The sequence below is a fragment of the Lagopus muta genome, chromosome Z (assembly GCF_023343835.1).
Source record: "Lagopus muta isolate bLagMut1 chromosome Z, bLagMut1 primary, whole genome shotgun sequence".
In the NCBI taxonomy this organism is placed as follows: Eukaryota; Metazoa; Chordata; class Aves; order Galliformes; family Phasianidae; genus Lagopus; species Lagopus muta.
This window is the reverse complement of record NC_064472.1, coordinates 34,872,135-34,889,120: the sequence shown is the minus strand read 5'-3', so window position 1 is coordinate 34,889,120 and position 16,986 is coordinate 34,872,135. Positions and strand designations below refer to the sequence as shown.

Below are 16,986 nucleotides of genomic sequence, written 5' to 3'. Positions count from 1 at the left end.
CCACCGCGCCGCACGCAAGGCAGCGGCCGCCCCCGGCCTCCACATGCCGCCCCTCTCGCTGCGGAAGAGGCCGGGGAGGAGCCGGCGCCGCGCGGCCGCTACCGCCCTCCGCCGGCGCCGAAGAGCAGCGCGGAGCCGGGTGCCGCGGCTGGGATTTGAGCGCAGCGGGCAGCCCGGGCAGAGCGCGGGAAGCCGATTCCCGCCGTGCGGCGCCCCCGGCGCGGGTAACGAACGAGCGGGGCGGTCCGAGCTGCGGAGCGCCCCCAAGCGGCAGGTGTGTGGCGGTCACTGGCAGTGCGCTGAGGGGGATAAACGGAAAAGATACAGGCGACGCGGACAGAGCGGTGAGCATAGCTGGAGAGGCGAGAGATAAGAGCTAGTTCTGATGTGAAAGTTTATAAAAGAGCGCGTTTTGTGTGGGAACAAAAACAAATTCAGATCTTCCCAGGAGATGGGGCTGTGTGGATCTGTGTGCTCGCTGCATTCCCCTGCTGGAGTGGTACATGAAGAGATGCTCTCTTGTTCCTTGAGGACGGATCCCACGTGCTTAACACCTCTGGAAGAAAAACAGTGATATTTTCACAGCTGCAGTAGTTTAAATACTGAGGTAAGGCTGATAGGGAAAAACTTTCATCAGATCCAATAATACACTCATAAAGCCGCTTCTTTTTCATACATCGGTGAGCAAAGCAGAAGGAAGAACGGCAGATTGTTTGTTTTACGTGTGACATTTGATTTAAGGAAAAGGTAGCTCTTGTTCACACTGTTGTTCCTATACAGCATCCTCAGATAGGTGTTTTCTGGCAGTTCCCATGTAATTCCAGTGATTTGTGCCAGTTCCAGTGCTTTGATAGGTCATGAATCACGAATTAGTGTAGATGGAGCACTTTCTTCATTATTAGCAGTCTCATGTATCAAAACTGACAAGAAAATGTCAACAGTGTTCACACAAGAGGCAAGAAGAGGGCAATTTTGGCATGCTTTTAGTATGGCTTTAGTCTTGATTTTTGTTCCTTAATGTTCACATCCCAGCACTTTGGTGTCAGCACTTAAGCTGGCTTGCAGTAACTGCCCAGCAGCTCCAGGTGCATAGCAGCAGACCAGGTCTTGTGCCCTCACTGTGGGCAGAGCTGATGTCCTTTTGCAAGCAAATGCATGCATCACAGCAGAGGGGTCAGCAAACAGCCTACGTGTAGAAAAGGCGGTGCACTACCAGCTGCTCGTTATCACCACCTGTCGTTCAGGACTGGACAAGTAGTACTGAGTTAAATGAAGTTACCCGTGCGTAAAGAAAGTCAACAAGAAAACACATTTTGGGTCAGGAATTTGTATTCTCAAGCTGCAGAGTTTTAGGGCTAGAAAGTGAAGTACTAGTTGTTTGTTGTTGATGTTTTTGTTTTGTTTTTAAACTGGGAATGACTATTAAGAAAGAGCTGCAATTGTGTGTGCTTTAGTGAAGGCTTCTCAGTGCGCTCCATGGTCTGTAAGGATTTCCTTTTTCAAGTGCTGGATGAGTGTTTCCATTTACAAGAAAATGTTAAGGACACTGTACACTAAGGGTGGTTCATTCTCTGAATCATTTATTATAGACATAGTGGTTTCAGACAGAATGGCTGCATTAAATTTGGTGTCCTCTGGAGTCTTCTCACAGACAGATGATTGGGACACTACTGGGAATGTTGGGGAAAATGTGACAAATATTTGCCTTCTGGAGGTTAACCTAGTGCTGAAAACCTTTTTATTTTACTCCCAGTAAAACTAGTGATAATTATTTACTTTGCATATGTCCACACATTAAATATACTACACACTATGCATGATTGAACAGACACTTCTAATGTACAAATTTTTTTCCCCTTAGGGCATGCAGATTCGTCCCTAGCATTTCTGTGAGGAATGACACAAGATCATTACCTTGCTGAGACTGAGCAATCCAATTTCAAAGCATGGAAAAGAGGTAATCATGAAACACAGACTTTAGGTTAATAAAGAGGCTCTAAGAAAAGACATCAGTCCATCGTTACTTTTCTCTTTTCTGTGCATAAGGAGAAATAACCTCCTCCTTGTTAATGTTACTGGATTAGATCAGTGCAAAATGTACCAGTGCAAAATTCTTCAGGGATACAAAGCGGAACGTTAGGAATTAAAGTGCCAAATTCTGGCTTGGCAGTGCAGCAGGTTTACCTGCACTTACTCCTAGAATAGACACTACTCTCTGTAACTTCCGTAAACTTTCCAAGCGGCAGGTACATAGCTTTTTCTTTTTGTTTGTTTGTTTTTAAACACTGTTGTATCAAGGCAAGAAGTCTTTTAACTTGTAACTTGTGCTTGTGATTGTCTCTCAGCTGCAAGGGAAATTAAGGGAACCAGAACAGTATCTGAATTTGTCTTGAAACAATTGCTCATAGAGAAAAACTTGACACGTTGTTATGAAGCACTTGAGGCACTGTTATGCCCTTTGCTTTTTCCTTTCCCTTTGCTGTGCAACTTTAAGATTCCCCCCTTCATTAAAGAGTTGGCAGAAGGTAAGTTCAGATGGCATCTTACAGACTGGTTGATGCATCTCTTGAGATGCCTCTCAAGTCCATGAGACATACCAGAACAGGAGCACACTGACAGCTGAGATAGTCTTGAGAACAAAATACTTTATTCATCAATAAAACTATAGTTTACAGTAGTATTTACTAAATAAATTATATAATTTCTCTCTTACAAGAAATAAACTAAAATCAAAAATATTTCGAAGACAATATATATACACAACATAAGGCCTTGTTATAAATAACATTTTTTCTTTTCACCGACAGTGAAAATGTCTTTAAAGGCTTATTTTCATATCCCATGTGCAGAGGCTTACCTTAACCCTCCCATCAATTCCAATTTCCACTTCTGTGGATCTAAGCGATTAGAACTGAAGGGTGAAAATATGCAAAAATTAATCTTATTCACCACTGTGCTTATTTTTAATAGGTAAAGCAGATAATATATTTTGTTTGCATAATTACAAGATGCATGCAAATGAAATCACTAGAGAGCCAATAAGAAAATATTACTTTCAAGTCAAAAAAATTGATTGGCAAGATAGTAGAAAGCAGCTCAAACACACAGGTCTTCACAGTTCAGCAAGCAAGAGCAGATGATAGTAGAGTGTGGAATGTTTCATGTCACTTTCGCCAAGTCTACCCATCCTTTCTATAATTCAAAGATCCTAACAATTCTTAGAACAAGTTCAACTGATTATTACTCCGTCTACAAGGCTCAGCAAATCAGGAGTGCAGAAAGTGCTCTTCGTTAACCATGGTCACTTCTCTATCTCAGTTTTCATTCTTGTGTTTTTTATTACTGTAAAAACAAACAAAAAAAGAAGCTAAGTTAGAAGTTGTGTTTATTTGCTTTCTTATAGAATTATAAATTGGTTACATATTTATTCCTCTGAAGAAGCTGAAGCACAGTTCAAGAGTGATCCTCTAATCAAAATCACCAGGTACTTCTCTGTACAAGAACCAACCCCTACAGTCTTGCAGATGTTGCATGGCACTTACATTACCAAAATCCAACCACTTGTTTATGCAAAATGCTGAACACTCTGGGCATCACAGAAGACAATCCAAACTGAGAGCACTCAGCAGCTCCTAACCTTCTTTCACTTGACAGAAGTACCTGAGGCTGATTAGAAGCGTCAGGGGGGAAAAGTGCAGTTTTTGCATGTCTTCTGTAAAAGTCCTGCTAGCTTCCACAGGATATCCTCTGTTGAAAAACATAGCTATCCAAAACTCTTCAGACACAGCTGATGTTCTCTATCATTCCATTTCACAAAAAACAGGACAATATTTGCGAGTTCATTTTCTACAATACCTTCCAAAGAAGCAGCTGTTAAATAATATAAACAGTCGATTACTCCTTAGTATCTCTACTGAGTCACAGATGAAGAGAAGCTGCTCTCTGCTGAACAACTTATTACTAGCATTTACACAATAGTGTATTTTGCTGAACAAAATCTTGCAGCGAATCAAACGTATCTCAGCTAATGTATTAAATGTGGAAAAGGACACAAAAGCAAACCAAAGACAGCTGGACTGACCCCACTTAGAACCTGATAAAAGTATAAAGAAGATGCAAGTCTGCATTTATTAATCAGATTTTTTTAAAGTCCCTTCCAAACTGTATTTTTTCAGTACAAACGTCTTCAGTACAAACCTTCAAGTATTTCAGTAACAATCTAATCTTGGCTGTGAACAGCAACAATGAAGCTCAGAAGGCATTCTAAAAGCTTATCTTACAAAAATGAAAACCCAAAGATAGCTAAGATTTCTAGCATTAGACTTTGAACCTTAAAGAAAGGTTTTTAAGTGCTGCAAACTTTAAGCTGTGTTGTGAACCACCGTTATGGACAGGGCATTCACAGTCAATTCACTGCTGGTGAGCAAAGTACTAGGTTCTCAGAGACTATTCTCTGTTTGGACAGCACTTCTTTCCACTCTCAGCAATAATGCCAATGCTCACTTTTTGCTATTCCAGCAGTACACAATTATAACATATGCACTTTTATTACTTTAACTCTTATCCTTCCAAAGCATTTCAGAAGGATGAAGGATTGAAAAAATACCTGCAAAATTTGCATTACAGAATTGGAAAAGATAGCCCTGATAGAAACATAAAGCAGCTGCGTGTGAGTCACAGAAACGCTGTGCATACAGCAGGATTTAAATATCCTTCTGTGTGTCAGGTACAATCCACTTCTGTGTGCATTACTGTGGAAAAGTCTACAATGGAATGCACATGACATGAGCATCTCTGTTACCACTGCACAATGTGTGGCGTTATTTTGATGTAAAAAGCAGCATTTTCTGATGAAGACTGCATTTGACCATAGCAATTAGTTTCATATGATAATTAATGGCAAATGATAATTAATGGCAAATGACCCCATCAGATGCCTTCCTGCAATAGCTATCTGAGATCTCTCATGCTGGTTCTATAGTGTACTTTCAGTATTGGGAATCTTTTTGTACTTCAATTGTCTTCCCATGGATTTGGTTTTGAGTAAATTGATTTCTCCATATAGTGCATTAAAATCCTTAGGGCATGAGAACCTGTAGTTTAGCAACAATAGAAGCTGTCATTTTAGCACCTGGCTTACGCAGGTAATGTACTAATTGCAATTAGAAATGACATGCTTTTAATCTACTCTAACACTTCATTCCATTATCTGATTTTCATGGAAGTATTGCTGTTGCTTTTTATGTAACATTGCTTCTGCAAAAACTCTTCTACTGAATGATATTCAAGAGCTTGGTTTTTGTTTCACCTTGCATCAGCCTTTCGGTTTTATGAGAGACATAGGCTTATTTTTCCCCTGATGGACAAGATAATGGATAATTGAATACAGACATCAAATAGGTAAGAGAGGAGAGGAAGAGTGAGTTGTTCCTCACTGTGTGGAACACCTAAATCTTCCCTCTTTCAGCCTTATGTAAACCCTGCTTTGAGGAAAGGGTGCTTAACTGATTCCAGTATGTGCACAGAACGCATAAGGATTTTTCTGCTCTCAGGGGAAATTCACTCAAAATGTCTGTAAGTAAGGAGGCCTAAATTCTTTTCTCACAGTACTGAAGTTAATATTCAATCTGCTGTCTTTTTCTACCAGTATCTTCAACGGAAATAGCAAAGCTCCAGAAAGAGCAATGTGTCAAAATATGAGGTGTACATCGTAGTGTGACTGTACATTTAATTGCTTGTCCTTACATGTATCCTGCCTGGGAAATGCTTTAACTTCAGTCCTGGTTATCATTGCTTCACAACAGCACTCTGAAGAAATCTACAATACGATTAGAATTGAATCAAATGCTGTGGAAGACAGAGAAGCAAGAAGTTCTTGAATGAAAAAGAAACACCTTGTCAAGGAGTTATGGTAGCACGTACAACCCCATATAATAACTGTAAATCACAGCCTGAACCACTGATTGAGCACCTGGGGAAAGCACCCCGTCAGCCCTGGGAGCACAGGGGAAGGCAATTCAGCTGTGTGACCAGAAGGGGTGGAGCCTGGCTGCTACAGTCATTGCTTCTTGACCACTACATCCCTGATAAAAAGTCCCTCCTCATCTTTCCTCTGAGTATTGGAAGGCCACAATGAGGTCTCCCCAAGCCTTCTCTTCTTTAAGCTAAATGTGCCCAAGTCCCTCAGCTTTTCTTCACAGGAGAGGTGTACCTGCCCTCTGATTGTTCTTGTGGCCATCCTCTGGACCCGCTGCAACAGCTCCAAGTCTTACTTATGCTGGGAGCCCCAGAACTGAACACAGAACTGCAGGTATTTATTTGATTTGAGGTAAGAATTCTTTTTTCTCTGCAAGGAAAGTTCACACCAGGAGAGCGCAAAGACTGCTTATCCAAAAATAGCTGAAGGAGTGAAAATATTTCTAAGAGACAGTAATTGTGAAGATGAGGGATTAGATAGTAAACTGGCAGTTGGAAGGGGTTGAATACAAACTATGAGTGTTCAAAAGGAGAACCAGGCACAGTACTAACTATAGGAGTGGAAACAGAGGAAAAGAAGCACAGTGAAGAGTAAGAAGAGGGAGATGTGTTTGCCAAATTTCCAAATAGGGAGAGGCAAGCACTCATCAGTCTATTTAGCTATGCATCTACAGCCACAATACACACAAAACAGATCTCCAGCTAGGATTTACAACTTCAGAATCCTATAGTAAAATTGGTATTTAGTCATAAGCCACAGTATGGGTAATTCTGAATTAACATTATTATCTGTGCAATTCATCTGACAAATCATAGCTGTACTAACTGGACTTCAAATATGCAGAGCTTGCTCATCACAACAGTTACTCCTTTTTTCCACTCTAAATCCTTTTCAATCCTTTGCAGCCCTCTTTTCAGTGGTAGTGGCTCCTAAGTCATGCACAAATAACAGCGGGTAATGTTACATTTCCACGTAACTATTCCTTTACTAACAAGGAAGCTTCTGTCATAGTTAACACAGGAGTTCTCCTTCAAACGAAATAGTTCAGTAATGAAATCCTACAGGCAGGATATATACTTGTTTAAGATCTGCATTTACCACCAGTTGATTTAAGCTGTAGAGCACCGTAATGGAGCAAACTTATGTCTGTCACTCTACGCGCATATTCTTATCCCACTGTAAGCATAACGGGTATCAAACTACTTACAGTGAAACAATTATCACACACAGTAATAGGGGTTGGAAGGGACCTCAAGACATCAGTTATCCTATTTCTTAAGCCTTACTACTCTGACTTCACTGACACTGTAGTTTGTCACCTGAGAGAACACAGGAGTAGTTTTTAATTTCATGTTGCTCTTTCATGGACAGAAAGCTTAACACTGTGGACAGACACAACAGGGTGACTTAAGGTGGGTTTTTTTTTCTTTTTAATTACCTAACTGAAAGTACTGCTTTTCTCAATTTTAGATACCTTAAAAACTGCACTAAGGTCTTTATGGTTGGCTGATCTACACAATGAAACTTTTGCAGTGTTGTGTCTGTATTTCATACTAACCAAAGTCTTTCTTTTCAGAAAGAGGTGGTGTCTGTTAGGCAGCTTCAGGAGGTTAGACTGTATGTGATTTACTTGTCCATTTCCTGCAACATTTCAGGATTTCTGAGTCTTTACAGACTTTTCAAGTCAACATTGTATCATCAACAGGCCTGTTTAACACAAGTCCTACAGGAATAAGCTGATTTAATGGGCTACACGAAGCCACAGTTAACTAAGTCAATTCTATTTCCAACTGGCTGCTTGTACTTGCTACTGTGTTGATTCAGTTGAGGCAGAACAGACAAAACCTACCCTAAGCAGTGGGTACTATATTTACCTAAATGTTGCTGGCTTAGTTAAAAAAAAAACAAAAACCAAAAACAAACAACTCAGTTTTTCTTTATACAGAGAATAGCACAGCAATCAGACAATATATTCTATGTACAACATACAACATATTCTGTATTTCACTGTATTTCTTATGGAAAAAAAAAACTAACAGTAAACACTTAATACTGAATGCAGGGAACCTCTACTAAAAGGAAAACAGCCATGCTTGAGTGAAATGCAATTAATGATTGCTTTTTCACTTCCTCTGTATATAATTCTTGCCACAAATGTCATTTCTTCATGAGTAAAAGATCTCTAGCATAATGTCAGAATTGTTTATGTTTGAGGAAAATAAATCCTCAGGTAAAAAGAACCAAGCAGCACACTGCTTCCTGTATTCATACTGAGTTTTTCTAATGGGTTTGCAAATGCACAAAACCTCGCTCAAATGCAACTAGCAGTGGGTGTCCAGTGCCTTTACGTTTGTGGAATATGAGCAATTCCCATAGTTTTGTCTGTTAATTTTTCTTATAAGAACTGATGTAATGCTGATACATGGATGGTTTAATTGCTGCAAAGTAGTGCTTACACAGAGCCAAGGATGTTCAGCTCCTCACTCTGTCCAGACAGTAACTGGCTGTGAGTGCAGAAGGAACAGCAGGACAGGACTGCTGACCCAAAGTGACTAAAAGGATAAGCTGTACCATATGGTGTCATGCTCAGCTATAAAAGCTGGGGAGAAGAGGAAGAAAGGAGATGTTTGGATTCATGGTGTTTGATTTCCCAATAAACTGTTACATGTGACGAGCCCTGCTTTCCTGGAAGTGCTCAAAGATTTGCCTGTTGATGGAAGTAGTGCATGAATTCCTTATTTTGCTTTGATTTCACATGCTGCTTTTGATTTATCTATTAAAGTGTCTTTATCTCAGTCCATGAGTTTTCACACTTTAACTCTTCTGATTCTCTTCGCCACCCCATTGAGGGGGGTGATTATGCAGCTCTGTGAGTGCATTCCAGCCACCACACTGAAGAACCCTTCATAGCAGAAAAGTAAGCAATTCATATACTTTGTTATTGATTTATATACTTTATATTGTGCTTGCTTTTCTTCTGAATCACTGACGAAAATACAAAGCTTGTCTCCCTGGAAAAATTTACTTTCTCAATTGTGGAATATTAGATATGAAGACAAAAGATGTTTTGTTTCCTCCTGTAAGCACGAGAAGCAAGTAATAAACCACTCCCATTCCTCCTACCATTACAGAAAACCTGAAAGAAATTTTAGTGTAACTTGTTATTAACACAACAGAAATAGACAGAAGATTACTGAATGATTTGTTTTGCAAAGATACTTAAGCATATGTCTAACTTAAAAATACCTCAAAGAACCTCTGGTTCTTTAAGTTCAGTATTTATTCAAGTCCCCTGCTAAACATCAATCAGAGAAATAACAGGAAAAAAAGAAGCAGACTGACAACTTACCAAATAGACATCCAAAACAGAAGCATTATCGTTTTCCGTTTCCAGTGTGCTCTGTTCTGATGTCAAATAGATGGCACTATCTTCTAGAGTGAATGTTGAACTTGAAGGCAACTCTTTACTGGAAAGAGAAGGGAGACTACAGTCAACAAAAAAATACAAGTTGCAGAGAGCTCAGTCACAGCTGAAATCTTAAAATAAATTTCTCCCTAACAACTAAGCTTCAAATACTTGAAAAGTAGAAAAATAAACAAGTGTAAGTGTATAGGTAGTTAACTGGGGGCGCACATTTTACTAACGTGTGCAAACCATGTTATTTCTACCTTTGTTGTAATTAGAATGTTATCAAGAAGTAATACTGTTCTCGAACTCTGCTGGAACAATGAATCTATGCCACTGTATTAGTGGGGTAACTTCATTAATTTCTACATCACAATGGTATAAATCCTAGGAACGTTTTTTTTTTAATTTAAAACAGAGGAAAAATGAGACTCAGTAATAAAGCACAGTAGTATTGGACTTTCTCACATAGATAAGACATCACTTTCAGCCAACAGTTCAGATGGGATAGTGAGAGAAGAAAAATAGTGCATTGTAATTAGTACAGCTCTGCAAGCAAGGAATGTTGGCAGAAGAGGTGTGCTGAATTATTTCAGTCAGGCATATGATTTATGTTTGCTGCTGTGGAGAAAGAATGCGAAAACACAAACACCTCCACACAAGAATCCTGTTCTGTAAATACTTGGAACCACAGAGCTGAAACTGTCCATGGTGCTTTATTGGATTTAAGCACCTTAATCTCCCACCCTTACCAGCTGTCAGAAATGAAGGGACTTCAGTTTTGTAGAACTGTGTTTCAAATGTTCTTACCTATGTACACAAGAAGTGAACAGCTAACAATTCTGCATTATAACCGGCTGTTAAAACATGGCCACAGCCATCAGCCTGTAAATGGGGAAAGGAGGATTAATTTTCCCCTCCCTTTGCAGTATTTCATGGTTTAGGTATGTTCCAGGTTGGACATCAAATCAGAAAGGGTACAACTAGAATCCATAGCAGAAAGCAAATAAAAATGCTCAACAAAATAATGAATCATCAGTCATCCTCATGTCATATTAGTATTAAGTGCACAATACCACATTCACCACAATACACTGCTCCTTTTACTGTATAGTATATCCCTTCAACTGTAAGACTAACTCATTTGTCCCAGTGGTGATGCAGCTCCCATTGGCTTAGCAGCAGTTTCCTAACACCCTCTATTTGTATTCTATTATGGAACATTTCAGTCATATCAGTTTTCTGCCAACACTACATTTTACTAAAAGGAAAGGGAAGGACAGGAAGGAAAGAAAGGAGCTACTGCCAAACACTGACTATGTTTTTATCATCTCCCACAAAACAAGCTCTGGCATTAAATACACTATTTTTGGTGAAAGAAAAAAAATCGCTTTTGCTTGCTTGCATAATTTTGACAAACAGGGATGCTCAGTTCAGGCCTCAGAATGTGCCAAGGCCCATGTAAGAAAATCATGTGCCAAAGGATGAACATGAAGTGAGCAGCTACTGTATTTATAAAAATGTGCAAAGTCAATGGTCAACCCTTCTGGAAAACAGTGCTCTGCACTACTATGAGCAGGTCAGGCAGTCTGCAGCATATACTTGGCTTTTATACCTGTATTATGTTAAGTATAAAAGAAAAAAACCCCTTGAAATAGTTATTTGCTATGTACTAAGCCACATCACTACTGTGATTTAACTTCTCTCACTCAGAAAACTTCTGGCACCTGCACTCAGATGAAGTGAGATTTTCCACAATTCATACCAGTGTGCTTCATTTTAGAGCCTTCTTGGATCAGAAGGCCAAGACCTAGAGCTACTGTTCTTTTCTGGTTAATTCACCAGTTTACTCCTGTATCTACTTTCCTTTCTGCCTTTCCCACTTCCCCATTAGAATGCACTAGCTTGTTGTGGGTTTTTTTGCTGCTAATTGGCTAGTTTGTTAAGTTATCATCTACTTTGCTTCACAGTCTGCCTTGCATTGCAAGCAACAGCAAAATGAGTTCAGTGCTGGGATGGGATTGTTAAACTACCTCTCTATGGCATATAATAGACTGCCATCTGCCCTTCAGAGCATGCCTCTTTTTATGGTATGCAAGGAGACATGCAGATCTGCCTGCTGCAGGAATCCACTACACAGAGAGGAAGCAAATGAAGGCTAACACACAAACAGTACAGAAAGAGAAGTCAAAGCTCCCATTAATGTTACAGCTTGGTTATTCATTAGTGAATTTCCTAAAAAAGCGAGAACATATAGAAACAGATAATACTGTACAGAAATGAAAGGGAGAAAAGGGATAGAAGAAAGTACAGAGTAAACTTGCACAGAAAACCAGCATGGAATAAAGGCCCCTGCACAAAAACAGGCATGAAAGAAGAGGCAAAATAATACAGAGATGCTGCTCCATATTTTAATTACAATCAAATCCCCACAACTTATCTGCAGGTAACAATCTTCTTGCTACTGTGCCTTTCACACTGAATAGTGAGAAATCAACTCTAATACTCATGTATGAAGAACCGCTTTCTAAAAGAAGTACAGAAGAACTGCTGAATGACAGAGCTTTCTTTCATAAATCCTAAATTCAATAACCAGAGACTGGACGGATTCCAAAAATTCTCTAAGAAAATTTAATTCTCTAAGAAAACTTAAAATGAACGTATGCACTCCATTCTGGGAAGCTAATCAGTAAAGTGCATAAAGCAGAAAGTGGAAATTTAACGTCACTGCTATCCTAGTCTGCATCTGGAGCCCATGCTGGAGGAAAGCAATGACTTCTGCCAAAAGCTGAACTCTGCCACAGTTACAGTATACTGCTTATGTGCAATAATGTAATAACACCTTTCTAGTTATATCTTTTTAGTTAGAAATTATTTCCATGGCAGAAAACCATGCTTGTTCATTGAACCTGCCTTGTAACAACAGCATGAAAAAATGCATTCCCAAGATAAATATAACAAGATTTCCAATTCACCTATGGAAAGTGAGGAAAAATAAGTTTTGCTTTGTTTTGTTTTTTTTTGAGTCTGTTTTAATGTCCTCCTGTTCTCAGAAACAATAATTATTTTGACCTTAGGACTAAACAAGGGGAAAAGCTGTTCTTAGGACCTTCTAAAACAGAATACTTTAACACACTGAATAGGAATAATAAAAAAGCTCAAGTCTTCGTCTTCTTCTTTGGTAGAGAATAAAATAAACACTGCATTTTTCAGAGTCCTTCTGATTTGTTCTCCTGAACATCAGAGGCAAAAATTAGCTCAAAAAGTTGAAGCTAATTAGGGTTTGCTTCTTGGAAGTATGGAAAATGGGGTTTGGGATGCAAAATCTTCAGTAAGATTATTACATAATTTCTATACAAAATTTTAAGAAAATTATCAGCTTATTGCATCGTAACCTTTAAAATGTGTTTATAGGGGTTAATCAGAAAAATGTCACATAGAACAATGGGCAGTAGAACTACTGCTAAAAGATACTGCTCAAACAGCGATGAGTGTGGAAAATCTACCATGGATACAACAGATATTTATGGGTCTGTTCAACATGGGGCTCATGTTGACAATGTAGACATCATTTCTAAAACCCAATCTTGCACTCCCTAAATTTCACACATGCCTGAAGAAGTGGGACAAACATAAAAACTCTTGCAATTCATCTTCTAATAACATTGTTCACAGGTATCAAAGCTATAGACTTGAAAAAAAGTAAATAGGACTGATCTAAATGCTGCTTTTGTCTTCCAAGTAATGGAGTCTGATAGTGAGAGTCTGTGCCACCAAACTCATGCTAATGCAATGCTTTGCTCATGCTCATGCAAACCATGATGTGTGAACAGAGTCATGAAAGTCATTCTATGACTATGATTACATGAAGGTGAACAAACGCATACTCTGCTGCAATTGCCAATTAAAATCATAAAGGCTTGTTATTTTTGCAGCTGACATGTATATGCAGTTGAAGAGACCGCAGGTGTAAGCAATCAGCATTCAGAAGCTCAGTCTAGATTGTGCATTCTTGAGTAATGGCAGCTTGGGGAGGGATTTACATGAATTCTGCTCAAAGACGGTCCTCAGAGTCCTCCTTTCAGAAAGAATTAGTTGTGAAATGAGAATTGCAAGGATGAGTATGGACCTACAGAGACAAATTCATGCAAGAAAACACTTGCTCTTTTTTTCTGTGAAGGAAAGCATTCATGCTTGAGGCATCTGAGAGCACAGGGTATCAACAGCTGAATGGGATTATGCCCAATTAATTCAGTAAGGGCAGATAGAAGCATGCCTACTTTATTATATAATGCAGAGATCTTCCTAGAAAAACTCAAAGCAATGCAATAGGCTTCTTTTAAGAGGTACTGAAAAGAACGACAACAACAAAACTCCCTCTCTTCTAATTGCAAAGTCAAATGCAGTCACTTCGCTCATCTAGCCTAAAGGACAAGGGGCCTCCTTAAATAAGGAAACACAAATGTGAGAACTCAGCATTTAAAGTGATGTTGATGAAGTCTATAGTACCTTTGCGTACTGACTTACTATGTGGTAGGCAGTAAGTCCCAAGGGAAGACATCGGAAGTTTCACTGTGGTCAGATATGTAGTACTGTTTTTATACTTAAAACAGCAAGATTAAAAAAAAATATATCAGCACAAAGGTGTGCTAGTGATGTTCTAGTGAGACGTGTTTTGCTAATACCTATTACCTGAAAATTGCTAATCCCAATCATTTGATGGTTCGGTCAGCTAATGTCACAAGTACCAACAGAATCGCAGATCTACACAGGCCTGCTGCAAACAGAACTTCCACTTTTCAGGAGGATTTAACTTTTCTGAATTGGAGGAACCAGCTTGTGAATGCTTTTACCAAAAGAAGGGTCCTGCAGTGGGACTACGTGGGCATGTGTAAGCTTATGATTGACACTAGAGGAATTAAGGAAAACACAGGTGACACCTCTTGTTATTCACCAGGACTTTTTAAAGACACAGACTGCTCTTCTGAGCAAAAAACAAACAGGTATGATGCAAATACTATATGTATTGCTCTCTGATAATTATTAAATACGACTAATACCTTGTAGATATTTGCAGCTGAAGTAGAATAACATCTTTCTAAAGATGCTTTAAAGGACTAACTTCTTAAACAGGAAATATGCTCATGTATGAAATCACACAGGCTCGTTCTACACTAAAATGGTGCGCCTTCTGCATGTGTACATATAAGATTGATTTCATCTGTTCTGTACTCCAAAGAGTTACTCAAGGCAATTACAAAGCACCATACTGTATCACTTGCTCAAAACAGACGCATGAACTTGTGTTCACAAGGCTAGTTCTTTACTTTTGTCTGGTTCTAGTTCCATTGTAACACGCACCGACTTTTGCTTTTTAAGTCAGCACTGATCCTCTCCAGAGAAAGACACTTTACAAAATACTAGCTTTACAAAAGGCGGTCTTACAAACTTTCATTAAGGAAATATTCCTGCTAGTTGCCAGAAAAATCTGATTTCAGTTTAATTTTTCTCAAGACTATAAGGACCACAAGACAGAGATCATTATACTAGGTATAATATGATGCTAATGTCATTAAAATTGAGACATGCCTTAATAAAGACATAATTAGCAAAACTTTAACATCATCCAGATTTACTTTACTTTGCATTTCAAGTGAGAAACTTTTTGTTTGTTTGTTTGTTTTTACATGTCCAGAGCAAGCATTTACTGCTCAAGATAGATTCTCTCTTCTGTTTCCACAAACACTTCATAAAACACCTCCAATAAATCCAAATACTAACTTTTGACACCACTGGAGAGGGGGAGAATTCTGTGTGCTTAGACAACAGTATTGTATGTGCTGGCTCTGGAAGAGCAAAGAAAATAACAGACTGTAAGATTAAATACATTTTAATCTTTTCTCTAACAGTGTTTTTTGATGCTTCTCCAGGAATGCAGGTAGCAGGTTCTGCCTTTTAAAGTGGTAGACTTTAATTTGCTTTTCTGCTATGTTTCTTCTTTTATTAAACTTGTCGCAGAACTGCTGTTCCAGCAGAATGTAATGGATAAGCAGGAAATTTTTTTTAACTCCATTAAGTACCCCAGAATATTTCTAGGCATGATGGCTTTTTATCTATATGTTATTGACTACTACAGTAGCAATCCTGTACCAAAGAGAAGAAAAAAACAAAACTGATGCATACCAAGCTCTGCAGATATTACAAAGTACAGCTTCTACCAGCACATTAGTGAGATTTCCAAACTAGTCTTTTCTCAAATTAAATGACTGAGCTGAATCTGATATGCACATGAGATTTATGCATAGGGGTAAAAAATACGTATGTTAAGTATGTATGTACGGAAGAAGGTATGCATGTAAAATACGTATCTAAGTATTTAATCTCTTAGTGCAACACATTTGCTATAAGCAGTCCTTAAAGTTCAATTTTCTGCAACAGCATCATTGTAGCATCATTCAAACTGAATGATAATCATTCAGTTTGAAGGCAGAATTCCTGCAGAGCACACAGAGAGAATCTGGAAGTGAGGAAGCATCAGAAGAGAATAAGACCCTACATACACAGTTTATTAAAAAGAATACATTAGAGTGGAACAGAGGTATTGAACAATTTCAGTGATGCAGAGTTCTCGTTAATTTGTACATGGAAAAGGGAATGAAAAGACAAGCAAAAACTTATTTCTACAGTTATTTTCTCCCACTCAGTAATGATCACCCATGACTGAGCTCAACTGTGCTGCTGCTCTCATCTTCCTAAAGCAGTCTACTTTATATCTTGGTTCTTAATTTAAAAACAAAACAAAAACAAAAAGCACACAAAAAGCAGAAGAAATCCCATCAAAGAACCAGGAAAGCCTTATTTTCTTTAAGCCTTGTATTACACGTTGTTTCAATGACAGTCAAGTTTCCTTTCTTTTTCACATGGATTTCCCTACCATTTCAGTGCATCTGTTTCTAGCATTTAAGCACTGCAGTTTTCTTCCTCCACTTAGCCGCTCATTTACATTCATCTAGCATGCACCTCTTTTAATCAAATTTAGGCAAATTTGCCTAAGCTTCAGAATCTAAAGGCAGTGGGCACACAAACAGAACATTTAAATACAACGTACAAGAGTTTGCCCATAAGAAAAAAAGACTCACACAAGGCATATTTTTCCTATAGCAAGAAAATACCTATAAATTACTTCCACTGAAAAGATAGAAAGCTGCTTTTATTTCCTAAGCTGTCTTTAAAAGGATTGTTTGATAAAATATTAGGTCATGGACATGTCAGTTCAAGCTGGGAAGTTTCAGGAAGTTTTAACCATGTAAGAGAAAACAATCCTTTGAAGACCTCCAAAATTTCAAGTGGTCTGCACCAAAAAAACAGAAATGCAAAGAAAACATGAAAAATTGTTCACTGAAATTTAAATACAAGAGTCATAGAATCACCAAGGTTGGAAAAGACCTCCAAGATCATCCAAGTCCAACCATTCATCTTTCTGGGAGTTTAACTGTTAATGCTCAAGTTTTGGGTACCTGCCCAGAAGAGCAGAACTACATTCCCCTGGGGACTCTGCAGTCACAGAGAGGAGACAGAACTGCTGGCAAGGTACCTGATGTGC

At 38.7% G+C, this 16,986-nt stretch overlaps 1 protein-coding gene and 1 long non-coding RNA gene across 6 annotated transcripts in view; one reads left to right on the top strand and one right to left on the bottom strand.

The window, feature by feature from the left end:
• The first annotated feature begins 1 nt into the window (after position 1).
• Positions 2-9,318, top strand: LOC125686993 (uncharacterized). The gene is made up of 4 exons (XR_007373957.1): positions 2-344; positions 449-607; positions 1,862-1,957; positions 5,805-9,318. It is a non-coding gene; the product is annotated as an uncharacterized LOC125686993 (long non-coding RNA).
• Positions 2,641-16,986, bottom strand: part of PIP5K1B (phosphatidylinositol-4-phosphate 5-kinase type 1 beta) — a 99,911-nt gene continuing 85,565 nt past the window's right edge. For all 5 annotated transcript variants that reach the window (XM_048931685.1, XM_048931688.1, XM_048931687.1 and 2 more), the window contains 2 exons: positions 9,327-9,444; positions 2,641-3,342 (listed from right to left, as the gene is read on the bottom strand). In XM_048931685.1, the coding sequence (XP_048787642.1) occupies positions 3,340-3,342; positions 9,327-9,444 (121 nt within the window). In that variant the 3' untranslated portion in view covers positions 2,641-3,339. The remainder of the gene's footprint in view (positions 3,343-9,326; positions 9,445-16,986) is intronic.